Source organism: Pneumocystis carinii, assembly GCF_001477545.1.
Source record: "Pneumocystis carinii B80 chromosome Unknown supercont1.13, whole genome shotgun sequence".
NCBI lineage: Eukaryota > Fungi > Ascomycota > Pneumocystomycetes > Pneumocystales > Pneumocystaceae > Pneumocystis > Pneumocystis carinii.
This window is the reverse complement of record NW_017264725.1, coordinates 106,017-121,873: the sequence shown is the minus strand read 5'-3', so window position 1 is coordinate 121,873 and position 15,857 is coordinate 106,017. Positions and strand designations below refer to the sequence as shown.

The following is a 15,857-nucleotide window of genomic DNA, read 5'->3' as shown; positions in this document are numbered from 1 at the left end:
GAAATGTAGAAGTAGAGAAATGGTGGATATAAGTTGAAGAGAAGAGGTGTTTGAGGAGGTGAATTAGAAGATCAAGATAATTTGTGGAGTTTGACGGTATTAGAATGGCTAAATTTTTGTGAGGATTAGGTATAAAATAGAGGGAGATACCCTATGCCATTTTTGTATCCTTGTATGATGACAACTGTATCAGAGGGTTGTACGATTTTAAGGTTGATTGCTTGTTCAATACCCCAATTGATTCTGTTATTTACGCATTCTTGCCATTCATCTATATTTCGATATTTTGATGCAAGATAGAGTAATGGATATACGCCACGATATAGGTTAGAAAATCGAGCAACAGATTCGTTACAAGTAACCATTATGATTGGGACCCGTGGACGATATTTTGAACAAAGACGTGCGGTTAAACCACTATTATGAAATTAATTTAAATCTTAAAGTTAATGATAAACAACGATGATGATAAGAGAATGATTGCTTTTGCATTATTTCTATGCTGAGTCTCTACTGCGGCGCAACATATAGCTTCAGTGACAGAAACATTTTTAGGAATTGATTGACGAAGTTCGTTAAAAAAAGTTTCATAACGCATAATGGACTCAGCTACGAGAATGGCATTACGCATCATTGTTACTGATTCGATAGGATATAATCCTTTAGCGGTTTCGCCTATATTTTTTATTATGATTGAATAGATTAAGGTATATTAAACTATGTACCACTTAACATGCAAGAATCAACACCATCCAATACAGCAGTGCAAATATCAGTGACTTCTGCTCGTGTAGGACGAGGATTTTTAATCATATGTTCAAGCATTTGTGTTGCACTTTATAGGAATTAATTTTTCGTTGATAATATATTTGTGTATATTACCAGATAGAAGGTTTCCCGGCAATATTACATTTAGAAGCCATCATTTTCTTTTTACTTTTTAAAAAATAAATCATTATATAGGAAATTTACCTGAGCAATAAAAACTTGTGTTTGAGAAATTTCAATGCCTAAATCACCTCTTGCAATCATAATACCATCCGCTTCTTCTAAAATTTCATCAAAATTATCAACTCCCTGCTTGTTTTCTATTTTTGCAATTATTTTTATCTTATCAGCTGCTGCTCCAAGCATTTGTCTAATAGTAATAATATCATTTTTGCTTCTAATAAAACTGGCAAATATTATATCCACATCATTTTCAACACCAAATTGAAGATCCATGACATCTTTTTCACTTAAAGTAGGCAAATCCACATCCGTCCCAGGAAGATTTACACCTTTATGACTCGAAATTACGCCTTCATTAAGACACATTACTTTAAGTGTCTGTGAGTCAACCACTTCAAGTACAGAAAGAGACAATGTTCCATCATCTACATATATAATACTACCCTCCCTTACCACGTTACATATTCTAGCATAATCAATATATAAAACTTGATCATCACACTTTTTGGCATATTGTGGATCGGTCGAAACAATAAACTCATGTCCCGTACCAACATGATACTATATATAGCTTTAGTAACTATTAAAAATAAAAACATCAACATACCTCCTTTCCATCAAGTGTACTTCCCGTACGAATTTCCGGTCCTTTCTGTATTTAATTTCTTTAGTTTATTCATTCTTTTTATATCTATATAAAAACTCACCGTATCTAACGCAATAGCCAAAGGACGGCCAGGTAACACCTTTACCGCTTCACGCGCATTCTTTAACACACTAGAATGATACTTTTCACCCATTCAATATCTCATTTAACCATTTTATTATCAAATATACCTCATATGAACCATGGCTAAAATTCATACGTATAATTGTAACTCCTGCACAACGAAGCTTATTTATCATCTCCACCGAGTTCGTACTTGGTCCTTTATGCCATTTAGAACCTTATTTAACCCAAATAATATACCAATCGTTGAGATAATCCCACACAAGCAGGAATCACGTAAATTCATTGAATTAATATCTAATGAAGACGCCGTATTGCACCATAAGAAAAATATAGAATCATACTCATAGATACTTATCATTCTAACGTGTTTATCCCCTCTTTACTCATGTTTTAAGGATTATTCTTCTTTAAGCTTATAGATCAAAAAATATCCTCTAAAAATGGTCAATTTAGCCCGGAAAAAAACCTCAATATAGTACTTCTAGCAATAAAGACGTTAATAATCGTATTATTTATCGTATTTAGGGGCTTTACCTACTTATTTTCCTCTTAACAGATTTTATAGATTTTGTGTAGTCTCTTAGGTTAAGATCTATTTAACCGTAAAAAAATATAAGTTGTATTAAATTAACAGAAATATTAGATTTTTAATACAAATAAATAGAGAATTAATTACTATTTATTATTTTATATAAGATTTTTAATAAAAATCAGGATAATTTTCAAAGAAATTATTAAAATAGTTTTGAATTTTATTTGTCATTTAAAGAGTCAAAATCAGTGGATTTATAAGGGATTTAACAGTATTTGGAGTTATAAAGAAGTCTATGAATTATTTTATGTATAATGTTTTTATATAATATTTTTTTTCAATAATTGAGGAATTGGGTTATTAAATAATTGGAATAATATACAGCAGAAAACGAATATTTCTTTAAGGAATATTAGGATCTTTCTATATATATATAATTTTTAAGAAAGAATGGAGTTTTTTCCATTAAGTATATTAGAATCACTAAGAAACCGGGTACTTCAGTTACTTCATTCTTTTACACATTTTTTAAACATAATTGATCACTCAGATCCTCTGCCATCATGGTTAGTAATACATTGAAAATGATAAATATTGTTTTCGGTGTATTTTAGTTTTCTCTAATAATATTATAGGAAGGTTCTTATTTCAAATTTCAATACTCTTTTATCTCATGTAGATTCTATTTCATTTTTGTTACAAGAATCAGATATATTAAAAGAAACCAAAGTATTTCCATCATCTAATTTTCCAGTGCGTCAACAAGAAGGTTTATTAACAACACTTTTGCGCAAAAAAGTTGCGCCAGAGACTGAAGAATGGGAAGCAGAGGGACGTCTTTTAGGGACTAATGCAGAGGAAGATTCATCTTTTTATGAATGGGCAAGATATATAGTTATGCAAGAGAAAGAAAAGAGAAATTGGAAAGGATATTATACTCGTGAACAAGAATTAGAGATAAATCAAAATAAAACATTTAATCAAGAAGATACACTTGAAGAAATAAGAAAAAAGAGGAAACTTGAAGAAACGGAAGCAAAGGCTAAAATGAATGAAGTATTATTATTCATGAGAACAGGAAAATTAGAAACAAAATCTTGAAATAAAATCTTGAAACAGATTTTTATACAAAAATTTTAATCTTAGCAAGTTTTACCATTGGACTAATATACAACAATGATAAGCAATGATTATTTTTAAGAAAAAAAATATATATTGCGAAATATACATTATTATTATAATATTATATTAGCAAAAATTACTTTTTTATAAAAATATATATATGATACTAGAAATTTTAAGAAAAAAAAAGAATCAAATATAAAGTTTAATTCAAGTATTCCTGTTCTATATTTCACATATATTTCAGCCCTAGCTTTAAACCTTAACCTAATCATCACTTATTAATATCAATATTCGATCTTTATATTTTATACATATATAAATCCATTTAAGTGATAATAATACTTGTACCATTTGATTTACCCTTTATGTTTTGTATTTTGATAAGATATTAGTGTATATATTCAAAGTAGCAAAATATGCACAAAAAAGATGTTAAGTCAAATAAATCATTTGATTTACATCAAAACGTGCCTAATAAACCAAAAGAATCGTCTCATTTGCGTTCACCTTCTATAAAGACTCAACCTTCTTATCAAGCTCATATTGCACCTGGATATTCAACATTAGATATGTTTTTATCTACTTTTATCTTCATTGCTGTACTAAATATATTAGATTGGGAGCAGTTTAAACGTTCAGCTAGTTTTCCCCGTGTAAATATATGTATAATTATATCTTTTAGTCATTTAATCATGTATTAGAGAGCTTCAGCACCTTATTTATGTATTACGCAAGAAGAACTTAAAAAACATTGTAATTTAGATGATGCTTGGATTGTATTAAATGGCAAAGTTTATGATATAACACCTTATATACCTTTTCACCCAGGAGGAAATGAAATTATGAAAGGTGCAGGTAAAGATGGGACAAAATTATTAAGTTTAAATGATAAGTTATCTTAATATCTAACTAAATGTATTTCTAGTGTCAATTCATCCTTGGGTAAATTATGAATATCTTCTTGATGTATGTTGGATTGGATTGTTTACATATAGATGAAAAAACTAAAAAAGTCTTATAAAGAAACTTAATATTAATTTAATTCAGAGTTTAGTTAACAATGATATTAAATTTATATTGAAATATTTCGATTAAAATTGATGAATTATTTATTAGTTATTATTTAATGGACTTGCACATTTTTTACATTGAATTGGAGTTATTTTTACTAAATATTTTTCTAATTTATGGATAATGTTGTTAAAGCGTCTTTTTAGATCAGTTATTTTTAATGTTTTAATAGAAGAATTATTTATTTGAAATATTATTTAAATCCTTTTACTATATGTTGTAACTTTTTTGGCAATGGGTATATTATTATTTAACTAACTATTTTATATTAAATATTTCTATTATAAGATTATTAAATGGAATTGTTATTTTAAAGGAACTTTTAATGAATATAAATTAATTATAAAATTTAGATATTATATTTGTTAATTGTTTTATTATTTATGATATTCTTTTTTTAATTTATTTTTTCCTTTAAAAAAGACTTTTAATTATTATTTTAAATCAATTGAGTAATTTAAACAATCTTATCAAATATCATTCATAATCATAAATCTTAAAAGTATTATTTTTTATCTACTCTAACCAATTCATTGTATAGATGTGTTTTTTTTTAGCTATCTATAAAAATGATAAAGAATCTAACAACTTTATTAATGTTTCAAAGAAAATTATGAATAAAAATAATAAATTGATTAAATATTTTAGAAAAAATACAATGTTTATTTGTTTTTAATATTTTTAAAACTAAAATACATATCTAACCATTAAGATAAACATATCTAAATCGATAATACAAAAACATATATATCTATGATTTATTTATTTTACAAGAGATCAATATCCTTATAAATACATTTTAAAATACAAACTTTTAAATACAAGAAAATCCATAATATATATAAATTTCTTGACTTGAATTTTATTTTAAAATAAAATATAAATTAAAATTTAAAAGAAATATTCTTACTTAAAATACAAATTATAAAATACAGACTATTTTAAGACAATTTAAATAAATATATATTCAAATCATTTTTAATAATATTCTAACTAACTAAAAAAACTTCATCATTTATAAATCTACAATGATCCTTAAGTAACTTCTTTTTCAAGTTCTAAAATAAAATCCCATTCATATGATGTTACACTTTGTACACTCAATCGAGGTCGTCTTAAAAGCATCATATTTTTAAGAGCTCCTTCTTTATATTTCTTTAATTCATATAATGAAATAAATCTAGAAAGATGTCTCTTATATTTTACATCTACCATATACCACTTAGGATTTTCCTTTATCGATTTCATATCGTAATATGGATGACTTTTATCCCATGCAGTATCTATTATAATCATTAAACATAAAAAATACCCTTTTCTTATCATTACAATCTGGATATCCCTCTTTATGTATCTTTTAATCATCAATCTCATTCTACCTCTTTTTTAACCTTACCTCCATAATACCTATATATATAAAATATCTTTTAATATATTAAATACACTCAAACCTGCAATACCCGGGTTTTTACAATTACTATGATAGAAAAATGCAAGATCCCCAACTTTCATTCGCTCCCTCATTATCTTACTAGCTTCTGGGTTTCGAACTCCATCCCAGGGCGATACCTCTTAACTCCTCTTTAAAAAATAAAAAATAATATATAATTCTTTCTACCTATTTCTTTAAGATCATCAATTGAAAACTTTACTGTTTAATCATTAGTTTTTCTTCATTTTTTATTATTTAAAAAACCATCCTGCCCTTTAACAAGCCGTGATTCTGGTTCTGCCTTCATTAACCAGAATTGCCTCTCATTAGATATACTGTCTACACTAGAGGATTGAAGTGTTTTACTGCGAATCCTCTTACGTGGTGGTTCTTTTTCCATACGCTTTTCTTTACTGCTATTGCGAGTTTTAAAGAATTTTAAAAGATATAAACCGCTTAAATAGAGCTTATAAGTAACTTCCAGGCAGATATTCTGGATATATCTGAGTAGATATTCATAGAAAGTAGAACCCGTTGATTTCAAGAGCCGATTTCCCGTCAAAAATAATGTTTAACCAGTTTATCCTTTTTTTCATATTATTATGGACACCATTTATCAGTGGAAAACAGGCATGGACTATTGATTCTATCAGGGTTGAAATCTCATCAAGTTCACCCCAAAACTTTGTTGAAAAGTAAGACATTTTCTATTAGAAGAAATATATTGATGAATATTACAATATAGATTCGTTGTATCAAGCGAATCAAGTCATTCATGGTCTCTTAGAAGTACAGATATGCTATCACTAAGTTTTAAGGTTAAACGGGGGTCTCATTTGGCTCAACCACATCAAAGTATGTTATTAATAGGGCATCCGGAAAAACAGATAGAGAATGCCCTTATTGTTCCTGTGGATTCTAATGGGAATGCTCATTTAAAGCTGGTAAAGGATTATGGATAGTTTTTTTATATGAAAAAGCTAATTTTTTTCTTTAAAAGAATCATAATAGGATTCCTCTTTCATTATTATTTTCAGAAACACCATTATTATTAACACTTGTTATTGGCTCTTTTGGTGATGTAACACCCTTATTATATAAGCTAGGGAAGCTCGAAATTACTGATATTAATAATGATTATGAGATGCCTATACCTCCTAAACGATATGGCCCATTGCCTGAAATTTCTCATACTTTTTCTCCAGAAAGGGTGGAGTCATCAAAGATTTTGTCATTGTTATTTTCTTGTGCAATTTTATTTGGCTTTGTTAAGCTATTTAAATTGGTATTTTATTAAACAATCATTTTTTAATAATTAATAAGAATATATAGCTAAAAAATACATCTTTTGAAACGTCTTCGTTTCTTTCTATTATAAGAGACAATTCTTTCTCTTGTTTTTTGTTTTTTATTTTACTATTATCTATTGAATTTTTATTTTATCTATATTGGACGTCTATTCGACTTTTACATACATTAGCTGGAATTTTAATCATATCGCCTTTTCTTTTTTTTTATGGAAGAAGAACCTTATCTGAAATACAGAAAAGAAGAATTTGAATTAAGAAAAGAAGAAGAAGATTCTATATGTTAAAAAAAATACTACTTTTCTATAAAACAAATGTTATTCTATTCTTCTTTCAAAACTAATTAAAAACTTTTAACAAAATACTAATTTCTACTTGGAATTAATAGATTTATTATTAAAAATTCTATTTCTAAGGTTGATCTATTATTAAACAATAAATAGATTATATTATCAATATTATAACGAAAATAACTATACGAATATAAAAATATAAATAATATACTCTAATCTATTTATTCATAACTATTCATAACTATTTATAACTATTCATATTTATTCATATTTATTCATATTTATTCATATCTATCTCTCTCTCTCTCTCTATTTTATAACCATCCTCTGCAACCCTATCGTTCTCGCCTATCTATTAAAATATATACACCAACTTATGCCTTCTCTTCATTATTTATGTTCTCATCTTCAAAATGCTTCAAGAGCATATTTAGCACAAACATCTTTACCAGCAACAAAGCTTAATCTTGATATATGTTTAGGATTATATACCCATGGATTATTAGGGTCAGTACGTCGAGGATCTTATTGGGGACCAGATACGGTTTATACACCAATCACGTGCGAGAATATATCTACACGACGTATATGGGTGGATTTAAAGTATCAGATGATGAGGCCAGTTTTGAAGGAAATTAAAGCATTAAATAGACCGGGACGTAGACAATGGATGTCAGCGGCTAGTTTAGCACTTTTAACTAGACAAAGAGTTCATTTTATACCAGCTTTGGGGTTAGGAGAATGCATATTTGTTAGGACACGAAAAGGGGTTATGGAGATTAGGGAGGCGATTGGGCTTAATTTAGGTGGAGAGCTTTTATGCAGGGTATCATAACGCTATGAGGAGGTGTAGATGAGGTGTAGATGAGGTGTAGATGAGGCGTAGATGAGGGACACAGCACGCATATATAGCGCATATAAGACGCATACAACACGCATACATTACGTAATATATGCTTTAAAATGCAATCATAAAATAGGGATAACATTTTTTTCTTGGTTTAAATTCAAATTATATTATATTCAGAGCATCTATTTACAAACATAATAATGACAGATATCGCTGCACCAAAGTATATAATACGACATAAATATTACGTAACTGCGTAGAATAATGAAAAATTAGAAATATAGCCTCATCGTCTATTTCTTGAACAGCTATCCATCTTTGTTCACCTTCTCCCTTACTAATGATTTTGGCTCTTGTTCTGGCATATTTAGATATTGAGGCACGAATTGATATACAGGTAGTTTGAGCCTGCGATAATTCAGATAAAACGTCTATTAAATTATTTACTATATGACAATAATGAAGATGAAAAGATAAACCTTCTAAAGACGAAATTTCATTTGACGATATTCTATATATTTATTAATATATATATGTATATATATATATATATAAAGGACAAGATATTACTTTGGAAATTGTAGATTAACCAAGACGCGTACACGATCGCATTCTTGGAGTAGTTGAAAACATTCGTTTTTAATTCGGGATTGACCATCACGAATTATTATCGGGATATATGAGAGATTGCTAGGGGATTTATCGGGTATATCAGGTATATCGGGGAGTAAATTATTGTTATTGAGGGCAGGTCGCTTTCTAGGCCGAGGGGAAGTCTGAGTATCTTTTTTGTATATTTGGTCTTGTAATTCATTAAGAAAATTGGTTAAAGTTTCAATACGTAAGGGCCAAGTTTCATTAAGTTGATGTCGAATTTGAAGGATAAGAGTTTGTCTTAGGTGTTGCATGACTTAAAATTGATAACGGGAGGTTAAACCTAAGAAAAAAGCGATATATTCTTTTTGTCGACTTTAAATTAGAAATAATGGCTTTAGAAAAATATCAAAGAATTATACAGGGAAAGGTTCGAGATGTCTATGAATTAGACATGAATCGACTTTTGTTTATTACAAGTGATAGAATTAGTGCGTATGATGTGGTTTTGAAGAGTGTATGTATCTTTAAAATAAATCAATAGTCTTAATAAATTAGGAAATACCTGAAAAAGGTAAAATATTGACGGCATTGTCATTGTTTTGGTTCAAAAAGCTTGAACACATATGTAAAAATCATTTAATTGATGCCAATTTACCAATAGAACTTGAAAAAATACAAGAAAATATACAGGGGAGATTTATGATTGTAAAAAAATATCAAGTACTTCCAATAGAAGCAATTGTTCGCGGTTACTTGACAGGTAAGCCTTTTTTTATATAATGTAAAGGTTAATCAGATTAACGAGAAAAATCAGGATCGGCATGGAAAGAATATGTGCGACAGGGAACGGTTCATGGAATCCCTTTACGTTCAGGGTTTAAAGAAGGACAAGCATTAGATATGCCATTATTTACGCCTAGCAAAAAAGCAAAACCAGGAGAACATGGTAACTCTTTTTTTTTTTTTTGAATATAATATTTCATATTGAACCATATTAGATGAAAATATCCATCCTAGAGAAGGTATTTGAAAAAAACAAAATGCTTGAAAGTTAATTAATAAAATTAGTATCAAACGAAATTGGAGAAAAGTATGCGAAAGAAATGGAACGGCTTTCTTTATTACTTTATAAAGAAGTAAAACTTTATAACCATATAGCTCAATCGTATTTATATCTATAGGCACATGCATATGCCATGGAAAAAGGAATTATTATTGCGGACACAAAGTTTGAATTTGGCGTAGACACAAATGGTCATCTTGTATTGGTAGATGAATTGTTAACACCTGATTCATCCAGGTTTTGGGTTCGCAATTCGATTGATGGCGAGTTATATAGTCTAGACAAACAACACATACGAAACTGGCTTGAAGTAGAAAACAAGGCTGGACAAAATGATATAATACTTCCTGAATCGCTGATCTATCAGACAAGACAAAGATATATAGAAGCTTATGAGAAATTAACAGGAAAGACATGGACTACATAGATATAAAAACATTTAGAACAGTTTAGAATTCAAATAAGCCGATTTATAAGAAAAAAATACCAAAAAAAAAAGATCAAAAATTATGCTAGTTTTATTTTGCAACGCTATTCTCTGGTTCTATTTTACATGTTGATATTTCAGGAAAATCAGATTCAAGATAAACTTTATTGGTTGCCTAACACTGTCAAATATCATATATAGTTTTAGATATAGTACTTACATGCATCCAACGTAAATAAAGTTCAAACGGGCCTGGATGTCGATCTAATAATGAAATACCTATTGCTTGGATTCGATATGTTTCAGAAAAACGATGTGAAGATAATTGAACGTCTTTTCTATTGAGACAGAAATTATTGAATGGTATCTTAAAAAATTCAACATAATACAATAATAAATACGAAACATACAGTGATAATTTCCCATTTTCTAGGGCTTTTAAAGGTTAAAGATGTTCGGTAAAGATCTGTCCCAAGAAAAGACGTTGTCTGCAGATCAATAGAATATGTTCTTGAATCTCCTGCAGCACATAACGAAAGATATCGATAACAACTTAGGTCCCAACTAGGCCTAAAAAAATTTCTTTTTTTTATACGGAATGTAGCATACATGGGTCCATCAGGATTTGATACGATCTCACCGTGAAATTGGCCACAACATAATTTTTCATTAAATATTAGCTGAGCATTACTATTTCCACCGCAATCTTTGTCAGATCCTAATGCTACTCGTTGAACTACATCCAATTGATTCAACTTTGTCAGAACGAGTGGGTGACTTGTAAAAGGAAATTTCTCAAAAACTAGGAAAATTGTTATTACATATATATTTCTAGTGCTATCATTACTTTTATGATATTCTCTTTTTAAAATTTCAAAGTTTTTTTCCAAAAAACGCATCTTTGAATTTACGGTAACAACGCTCAACACACCTTTTATCAATGATAACACCTACTTTCACTGTTGAACAAGATACAGATTTCATTTATATCAATATCCATGCAGTTTTCATTCGTGTAAATATACATCTAACTATCTGATTTATACTAACATAAGATATTATTTATTTAGACACAAGATGTAGAAATATATGTAGATGAAAATCTATTTATTTTTTCAGCTACTCCATATTATCTTCGGTTCATATTAAATAATTTAATTATGTTCTTTATTAATTTGTGTATAGACTTCATTTACCAGGAAATGTAGTAGAAGATAAGTCTAGTAAAATGTCATACGATATTTCATCAGAAACCGTTAAAATAAAATTGTCCAAAGAGACACCTGGGATGGTATTTCATGATTTGGATTTGATATCAACACTTCTTTCAAGATCTAAAGTATCTCATGATAAAAAAACGACCGCACCAATGATTGAAATAATGAATGAAGAAAATATACAGGAAAATATTTGTAATGATTCCCAGATGACATTAGGAGATGGTTCAGCGAACTCTTTAGATAATAACACAAAAGATGCCACTCAAGACGATAATATAAATAACCTTTACACAGAAGGTTTGTAATTTATATCAGTTATTACTTTTATAATAGACATATGATAGGTCTTCTTTTTAACTGGCAACTTCCTCAAGAAGTTCCTGAACAAGTATGTTATATGAATAGATACATTTTTTAATAACACATCTAGAATTTGCATTTACGTGCATCTTATGGATTTAATGGACAATACAGTAATTATATTAAATCTCCGTCAGATTCAGGAAATGATATTAACGAAATTGATGATCCGGAGCATAGTACTTCTGCATCTCGTTCTGAAGAACGCATTTTAAAAGAAGATCTTAAATTTAGTAATGAACATTACATGGCAGATTATATAGAGGATGATGAGATTCAAAAATGTTTAAAATGGAAATCTCAAGAATATATAATTCTCCGTTCTTTACAGAAAAATTCATCTTTAGAAGAAAAAAATAATTCTTCTGATACATTCATTCTTACAAAAGAAGAACAACTTGAAATTTTAAAACTACCTCGTAAAGAATGTATATTTTTTCAAACATTTTTCTTTACATACTAATTGTTTAAGATATCATTGATAATCTTAAATCCACTTATTTGTGCATACTTTCACTTTTATTTTCTTATGCATATGATGCCCGAACAACTCAGGGAGAACCTACTTCAGAATCATCATGGACTATAGGGAAACTTTCACCTGTTCTATCATGTTTAGACATGTCTTTTTCTACAATAAGACAAATTGTTATTGCATGTACTCGTAGAGCTTTAGCATATCCACTATATAGGCATTGGGGACTTGTTCAAAAATGTTGGGAAGATGTATATTGTAGTTTGAAACTAGGAAAACGTTGGATTCTTAAAATTTTTTTACAAATAAGAAGAATATTTGAACGAAGTGATACATATTATTTATATAATAAACTTTTCTTGGACGATTACTCCGTATGGATTCAAACAGCAAGGTTGGCATACTTATCTTATATATTATTAATACTCATTATTAGTGATTCTGTTATTTTGAGTTTAGCGCATGAACTTCATCATTTAGAAATTAAAAAAGATGAAATTAATTGGAAACTTGAAGAATTAGAAATAGCTGCAAATAATATATATATTGAAGAGAAAGAATCGAAAACTAACTAAATACAAATATTAATATAATCATTAGACTCTGTAAAAACTATTTTTAATACTTTTAATTATTCTTTTCTTTAGGAGGTTCTTGATCAAGCGCATTTCCATTATACCAGACATTTTTATCTTTATTTCTATTATCAAAACTTGATGTTCGCTGATCATTTAAAGAGTGCACTTTTTTATTTTGTTCCATCTTTTTAATTGGTTTATTTTTATTAATAATTGAATATGCCCAACCAAAAGCTGAGTATATACTACTTTTAAAATAACCAAAGGCCCCAATTAGTCTAGAAAAATAACCTTTATCTAAATTAACATATGCTGTTACCGCATTCTTTATAGGCTTTTGCAAATTAATTACTTATTCACTAAAATTAATATAAAAAACCTTTAAAATTAGTGTTGCACTAGGATATAAGTCTAATTCTTCCAATGTTTTAGCTTCTTCTAAAATACTAAACGACCTTTTCGGATACACTTGAATTAGGTCATAAGGTATCTTACTATCTGTACGATTCTAATATTATAAATAAATAAAATTAATATTCTATCTAAAAACCTCATCAATCCATATTCGAACATCTTTCAATGTATCATTAATTGTAAAATGTTTAGCTTGAATAGATAATCCATTTAAAAGTCGTATATTTAAAAGGCATATATTTTTACTATTCTTTTGAGAATTTTCGTCCTCTGTAGATATAGAAACTTCAACTGAACGCGCCGAAATCTTATACTGTTCTTTTGCTTTCCTTTCTTCTTTATCTGCATTAATTCGTGCTAAAATACACATCCTCTCCTCCGAATCTTTTTTTTTCTTTTTTTTCACTTCTTCTACATATTTCTTCCATTGCTCTTCATCTTTCACACCCATATTTCTTGATTTCATACATGATTTACCCTCTTTTTCCTGGGTATTTAATAAACTAAATTTCATTATTTTTTTCATTTATAAATACAACTACTATACTTTTTACATCTATCCTCATATTCTATACATTTTAAATTCACTCAAATAATACTTATTCTCCTTACCTGATACATTTGATACTGACTTCTCTCTGCTTACGCTTTGAATACCTTCAATAAGATTTTCTGCCGTTGCATCCCCATAAAATGACTTTTTAACTAATCCGTCCCTTCATATAACTTAATATATTCTTATATTCCTTATATAAAGGCTCTACTTAATCAGAAATATAGACGGAACACTATTCACAACAACTGGGCCTATTATTATCGCTTTTTTCCCGGAAAAAAAGCCATACCCATCTGTTTAAAAGACGTAGCCTCAATTGTACCATTAAATAACCTCAGAGAAACCGTTTTTTCCCTTATTTCACTGCAAACCTGGGGAGTTAAAAGGCCATCAATCCATTTATCATCATCTCCTTAATATAAGTCAAAAAAAAGCCGTTTAAAACGGGGAAAAAAGGGACATACCTTGAATATATACGAGAAATATCAATTTCTTGTCGAGACAGCATCGTATAGACTCTTCTATGGACTTCTGGCTCCAAATATTATTTTTCATGACGTCTGACGGGCAGAATACGGGAGAAGAGATCGACGACAATAAATTGAGAAATTTTAAATTGAGAGAAGGAGACGAATAGGAGGAGAATAAAGAGCTAAAATGCAGGCAATTAAGTGCGTTGTAGTTGGAGATGGGTAAGTGAAAAAGAACGGGGTGAAAAGACGTATTTTTGGAGGAGAAATAAGGTTTTTTTTATTTTGAAAAAAAGTTGAAAATAAACGGGAAAAATGGGGGAAAAGCCCCATGAAAAGCGAAAATATGGATGAAGGAGCATAGATATTATATATATTTCTTTTTTTTTGGAAAAAAAGGGTTAAAAACAGTGACTAATGGGTTTTTTCCGTAGAGCAGTAGGGAAGACATGTCTGTTGATAAGTTATACAACAAACACCTTTCCAAGGGAGTATATACCGACAGTGTAATCTATAGAATGAATTTAGAAAAAAAACGGGCTAATTTTTGGGAAAGATTTGATAATTATATGGCAAATGTGATGGTAGATGGAAAACCGATTAGTTTAGGGCTTTGGGATACAGCAGGACAAGAGGATTATGATAAATTACGACCTCTTTCGTATCCGCAGACGGATGTTTTTATTATTTGTTTTTCACTTGTTAGTCCTTCATCATTTGAAAATGTGCGAACGAAGGCGGGTTTAATTAATAGAAAAAGAATCATAATGATAAATGAATTAGTGGTCGATAGAGGTGTCGCATCATGCGCCTAATATTCCTATTATTTTAGTAGGAACTAAACTAGATCTTCGTAACGATTGTATTGTCGTAGAGAAATTGCGAGAAAAGAGAATGGAGCCTATTACATATTCACAAGGGCTACAAATGGCAAAAGATATAAATTCAGTAAAGTAAATTTATTAATAAAAATAATTTTGTTTGAAACTTTTTTTTAGATATTTAGAATGTTCAGCGCTTACACAAAAAGGATTAAAAAATGTATTTGATGAAGCAATTCGGTAAAGATTGTTTTATAAAGATACTATTTTAAGACTAATTTTAATAAGTGCAGTACTTATGCCTTCATTTCAAATCCAAAAGAAGCAAAAAAAATGTGTTATTTTATGATTCAACTCGAATATATTTAAGCATAAATTTGATATTAAGTTCTCAGAGTTATACAGATTTTCTTTTAAAAGGAAGTATTGCCGTGCTATTTAAATAATTTCATTGGAAATTTAATCTCATTTAAGATATTATATTTATTCAGATAATTCTTTTTCTAAAGGTTCATAATTTGAAACAACATTATAATTTATTCTCATATGCTCATTTAAAATATAGTATTTGTCTCTTTGAAT

General features: G+C 28.7%; 12 protein-coding genes across 12 annotated transcripts; 7 read left to right on the top strand and 5 right to left on the bottom strand.

The window, feature by feature from the left end:
- Window positions 1–71: 71 nt before the first annotated feature.
- T552_02858 (pyruvate kinase) lies at window positions 72–2,042 on the bottom strand (the record flags this gene model as incomplete). Its single annotated transcript, XM_018371384.1, has 10 exons — window positions 72–108; window positions 151–417; window positions 462–675; window positions 726–835; window positions 883–929; window positions 973–1,512; window positions 1,559–1,603; window positions 1,659–1,739; window positions 1,789–1,880; window positions 1,922–2,042. 10 exons carry the CDS (start codon window positions 2,040–2,042, stop codon window positions 72–74), a joined length of 1,554 nt encoding a protein of 517 aa, XP_018224824.1.
- Window positions 2,043–2,620: 578 nt separating this feature from the next.
- On the top strand, window positions 2,621–3,363 carry T552_02857 (hypothetical protein). The gene is made up of 2 exons (XM_018371383.1): window positions 2,621–2,782; window positions 2,852–3,363. Exons 1-2 carry the CDS (start codon window positions 2,667–2,669, stop codon window positions 3,315–3,317), a joined length of 582 nt encoding a protein of 193 aa, XP_018224823.1. The 5' UTR covers window positions 2,621–2,666; the 3' UTR covers window positions 3,318–3,363.
- A 394-nt stretch (window positions 3,364–3,757) lies between these two features.
- On the top strand, window positions 3,758–4,340 carry T552_02856 (hypothetical protein; the record flags this gene model as incomplete). Its single annotated transcript, XM_018371382.1, has 3 exons — window positions 3,758–3,994; window positions 4,043–4,220; window positions 4,267–4,340. The coding sequence occupies 3 exons, from the start codon at window positions 3,758–3,760 to the stop codon at window positions 4,338–4,340; spliced, it is 489 nt and encodes a 162-aa protein (XP_018224822.1).
- A 1,061-nt stretch (window positions 4,341–5,401) lies between these two features.
- Window positions 5,402–6,286, bottom strand: T552_02855 (hypothetical protein). The gene is made up of 6 exons (XM_018371381.1): window positions 6,109–6,286; window positions 6,031–6,063; window positions 5,864–5,983; window positions 5,809–5,819; window positions 5,742–5,766; window positions 5,402–5,695 (listed from the first exon to the last, which is right to left on the bottom strand). The coding sequence occupies exons 1-6, from the start codon at window positions 6,242–6,244 to the stop codon at window positions 5,448–5,450; spliced, it is 573 nt and encodes a 190-aa protein (XP_018224821.1). The 5' UTR covers window positions 6,245–6,286; the 3' UTR covers window positions 5,402–5,447.
- A 79-nt stretch (window positions 6,287–6,365) lies between these two features.
- T552_02854 (hypothetical protein) lies at window positions 6,366–7,445 on the top strand. Its single transcript, XM_018371380.1, has 4 exons — window positions 6,366–6,539; window positions 6,590–6,788; window positions 6,845–7,129; window positions 7,177–7,445. Exons 1-4 carry the CDS (start codon window positions 6,412–6,414, stop codon window positions 7,402–7,404), a joined length of 840 nt encoding a protein of 279 aa, XP_018224820.1. The 5' UTR covers window positions 6,366–6,411; the 3' UTR covers window positions 7,405–7,445.
- Window positions 7,446–7,774: 329 nt separating this feature from the next.
- On the top strand, window positions 7,775–8,325 carry T552_02853 (hypothetical protein). The gene has a single exon (XM_018371379.1). It carries the CDS (start codon window positions 7,821–7,823, stop codon window positions 8,277–8,279), a length of 459 nt encoding a protein of 152 aa, XP_018224819.1. The 5' UTR covers window positions 7,775–7,820; the 3' UTR covers window positions 8,280–8,325.
- A 109-nt stretch (window positions 8,326–8,434) lies between these two features.
- On the bottom strand, window positions 8,435–9,245 carry T552_02852 (hypothetical protein). Its single transcript, XM_018371378.1, has 3 exons — window positions 8,865–9,245; window positions 8,774–8,805; window positions 8,435–8,725 (listed from the first exon to the last, which is right to left on the bottom strand). Exons 1-3 carry the CDS (start codon window positions 9,200–9,202, stop codon window positions 8,481–8,483), a joined length of 615 nt encoding a protein of 204 aa, XP_018224818.1. The 5' UTR covers window positions 9,203–9,245; the 3' UTR covers window positions 8,435–8,480.
- On the top strand, window positions 9,234–10,427 carry T552_02851 (phosphoribosylaminoimidazolesuccinocarboxamide synthase). Its single transcript, XM_018371377.1, has 6 exons — window positions 9,234–9,405; window positions 9,447–9,651; window positions 9,706–9,837; window positions 9,890–9,913; window positions 9,960–10,027; window positions 10,073–10,427. Exons 1-6 carry the CDS (start codon window positions 9,280–9,282, stop codon window positions 10,379–10,381), a joined length of 864 nt encoding a protein of 287 aa, XP_018224817.1. The 5' UTR covers window positions 9,234–9,279; the 3' UTR covers window positions 10,382–10,427.
- Window positions 10,428–10,472: 45 nt separating this feature from the next.
- T552_02850 (hypothetical protein) lies at window positions 10,473–11,280 on the bottom strand (the record flags this gene model as incomplete). Its single annotated transcript, XM_018371376.1, has 4 exons — window positions 10,473–10,556; window positions 10,602–10,748; window positions 10,792–11,183; window positions 11,229–11,280. 4 exons carry the CDS (start codon window positions 11,278–11,280, stop codon window positions 10,473–10,475), a joined length of 675 nt encoding a protein of 224 aa, XP_018224816.1.
- Window positions 11,281–11,321: 41 nt separating this feature from the next.
- Window positions 11,322–13,011, top strand: T552_02849 (hypothetical protein; the record flags this gene model as incomplete). Its single annotated transcript, XM_018371375.1, has 7 exons — window positions 11,322–11,396; window positions 11,452–11,519; window positions 11,567–11,898; window positions 11,946–11,989; window positions 12,032–12,389; window positions 12,434–12,830; window positions 12,873–13,011. 7 exons carry the CDS (start codon window positions 11,322–11,324, stop codon window positions 13,009–13,011), a joined length of 1,413 nt encoding a protein of 470 aa, XP_018224815.1.
- On the bottom strand, window positions 12,964–13,925 carry T552_02848 (hypothetical protein). Its single transcript, XM_018371374.1, has 4 exons — window positions 13,565–13,925; window positions 13,394–13,522; window positions 13,062–13,348; window positions 12,964–13,007 (listed from the first exon to the last, which is right to left on the bottom strand). Exons 1-3 carry the CDS (start codon window positions 13,892–13,894, stop codon window positions 13,064–13,066), a joined length of 744 nt encoding a protein of 247 aa, XP_018224814.1. The 5' UTR covers window positions 13,895–13,925; the 3' UTR covers window positions 12,964–13,007; window positions 13,062–13,063.
- A 717-nt stretch (window positions 13,926–14,642) lies between these two features.
- Window positions 14,643–15,670, top strand: T552_02847 (hypothetical protein). The gene is made up of 6 exons (XM_018371373.1): window positions 14,643–14,676; window positions 14,889–14,960; window positions 15,011–15,191; window positions 15,238–15,407; window positions 15,453–15,515; window positions 15,564–15,670. Exons 3-6 carry the CDS (start codon window positions 15,024–15,026, stop codon window positions 15,622–15,624), a joined length of 462 nt encoding a protein of 153 aa, XP_018224813.1. The 5' UTR covers window positions 14,643–14,676; window positions 14,889–14,960; window positions 15,011–15,023; the 3' UTR covers window positions 15,625–15,670.
- Window positions 15,671–15,857: the final 187 nt, after the last annotated feature.

Coding starts and splice junctions, on each gene's coding strand:
- T552_02853 (XM_018371379.1), top strand. CDS start 7,821: ATGCCTTCTCTTCATTATTTATGTTCTCATCTTCAAAATGCTTCAAGA.
- T552_02857 (XM_018371383.1), top strand. CDS start 2,667: ATGGAGTTTTTTCCATTAAGTATATTAGAATCACTAAGAAACCGGGTA. Junction 2,783..2,851: donor TCAGATCCTCTGCCATCATG/GTTAGTAATACA, acceptor ATAATATTATAG/GAAGGTTCTTATTTCAAATT.
- T552_02852 (XM_018371378.1), bottom strand. CDS start 9,202: ATGCAACACCTAAGACAAACTCTTATCCTTCAAATTCGACATCAACTT. Junction 8,806..8,864: donor GTTAATCTACAATTTCCAAA/GTAATATCTTGT, acceptor ATAAATATATAG/AATATCGTCAAATGAAATTT. Junction 8,726..8,773: donor TGAAATTTCGTCTTTAGAAG/GTTTATCTTTTC, acceptor ATAATTTAATAG/ACGTTTTATCTGAATTATCG.
- T552_02851 (XM_018371377.1), top strand. CDS start 9,280: ATGGCTTTAGAAAAATATCAAAGAATTATACAGGGAAAGGTTCGAGAT. Junction 9,838..9,889: donor AGCAAAACCAGGAGAACATG/GTAACTCTTTTT, acceptor GAACCATATTAG/ATGAAAATATCCATCCTAGA. Junction 10,028..10,072: donor CTTTATTACTTTATAAAGAA/GTAAAACTTTAT, acceptor TTATATCTATAG/GCACATGCATATGCCATGGA.
- T552_02848 (XM_018371374.1), bottom strand. CDS start 13,894: ATGAAATCAAGAAATATGGGTGTGAAAGATGAAGAGCAATGGAAGAAA. Junction 13,523..13,564: donor TTCGAATATGGATTGATGAG/GTTTTTAGATAG, acceptor TTATAATATTAG/AATCGTACAGATAGTAAGAT. Junction 13,349..13,393: donor GTGCAACACTAATTTTAAAG/GTTTTTTATATT, acceptor AATTTGCAAAAG/CCTATAAAGAATGCGGTAAC.
- T552_02855 (XM_018371381.1), bottom strand. CDS start 6,244: ATGGAAAAAGAACCACCACGTAAGAGGATTCGCAGTAAAACACTTCAA. Junction 6,064..6,108: donor GCTTGTTAAAGGGCAGGATG/GTTTTTTAAATA, acceptor ATGATTAAACAG/TAAAGTTTTCAATTGATGAT. Junction 5,696..5,741: donor TAAAGAGGGATATCCAGATT/GTAATGATAAGA, acceptor TGATTATAATAG/ATACTGCATGGGATAAAAGT.
- T552_02847 (XM_018371373.1), top strand. CDS start 15,024: ATGGCAAATGTGATGGTAGATGGAAAACCGATTAGTTTAGGGCTTTGG. Junction 15,192..15,237: donor TTGAAAATGTGCGAACGAAG/GCGGGTTTAATT, acceptor TAAATGAATTAG/TGGTCGATAGAGGTGTCGCA. Junction 15,408..15,452: donor AAAGATATAAATTCAGTAAA/GTAAATTTATTA, acceptor ACTTTTTTTTAG/ATATTTAGAATGTTCAGCGC.
- T552_02854 (XM_018371380.1), top strand. CDS start 6,412: ATGTTTAACCAGTTTATCCTTTTTTTCATATTATTATGGACACCATTT. Junction 6,789..6,844: donor GGAATGCTCATTTAAAGCTG/GTAAAGGATTAT, acceptor TTTCTTTAAAAG/AATCATAATAGGATTCCTCT. Junction 7,130..7,176: donor TTGTTAAGCTATTTAAATTG/GTATTTTATTAA, acceptor AAGAATATATAG/CTAAAAAATACATCTTTTGA.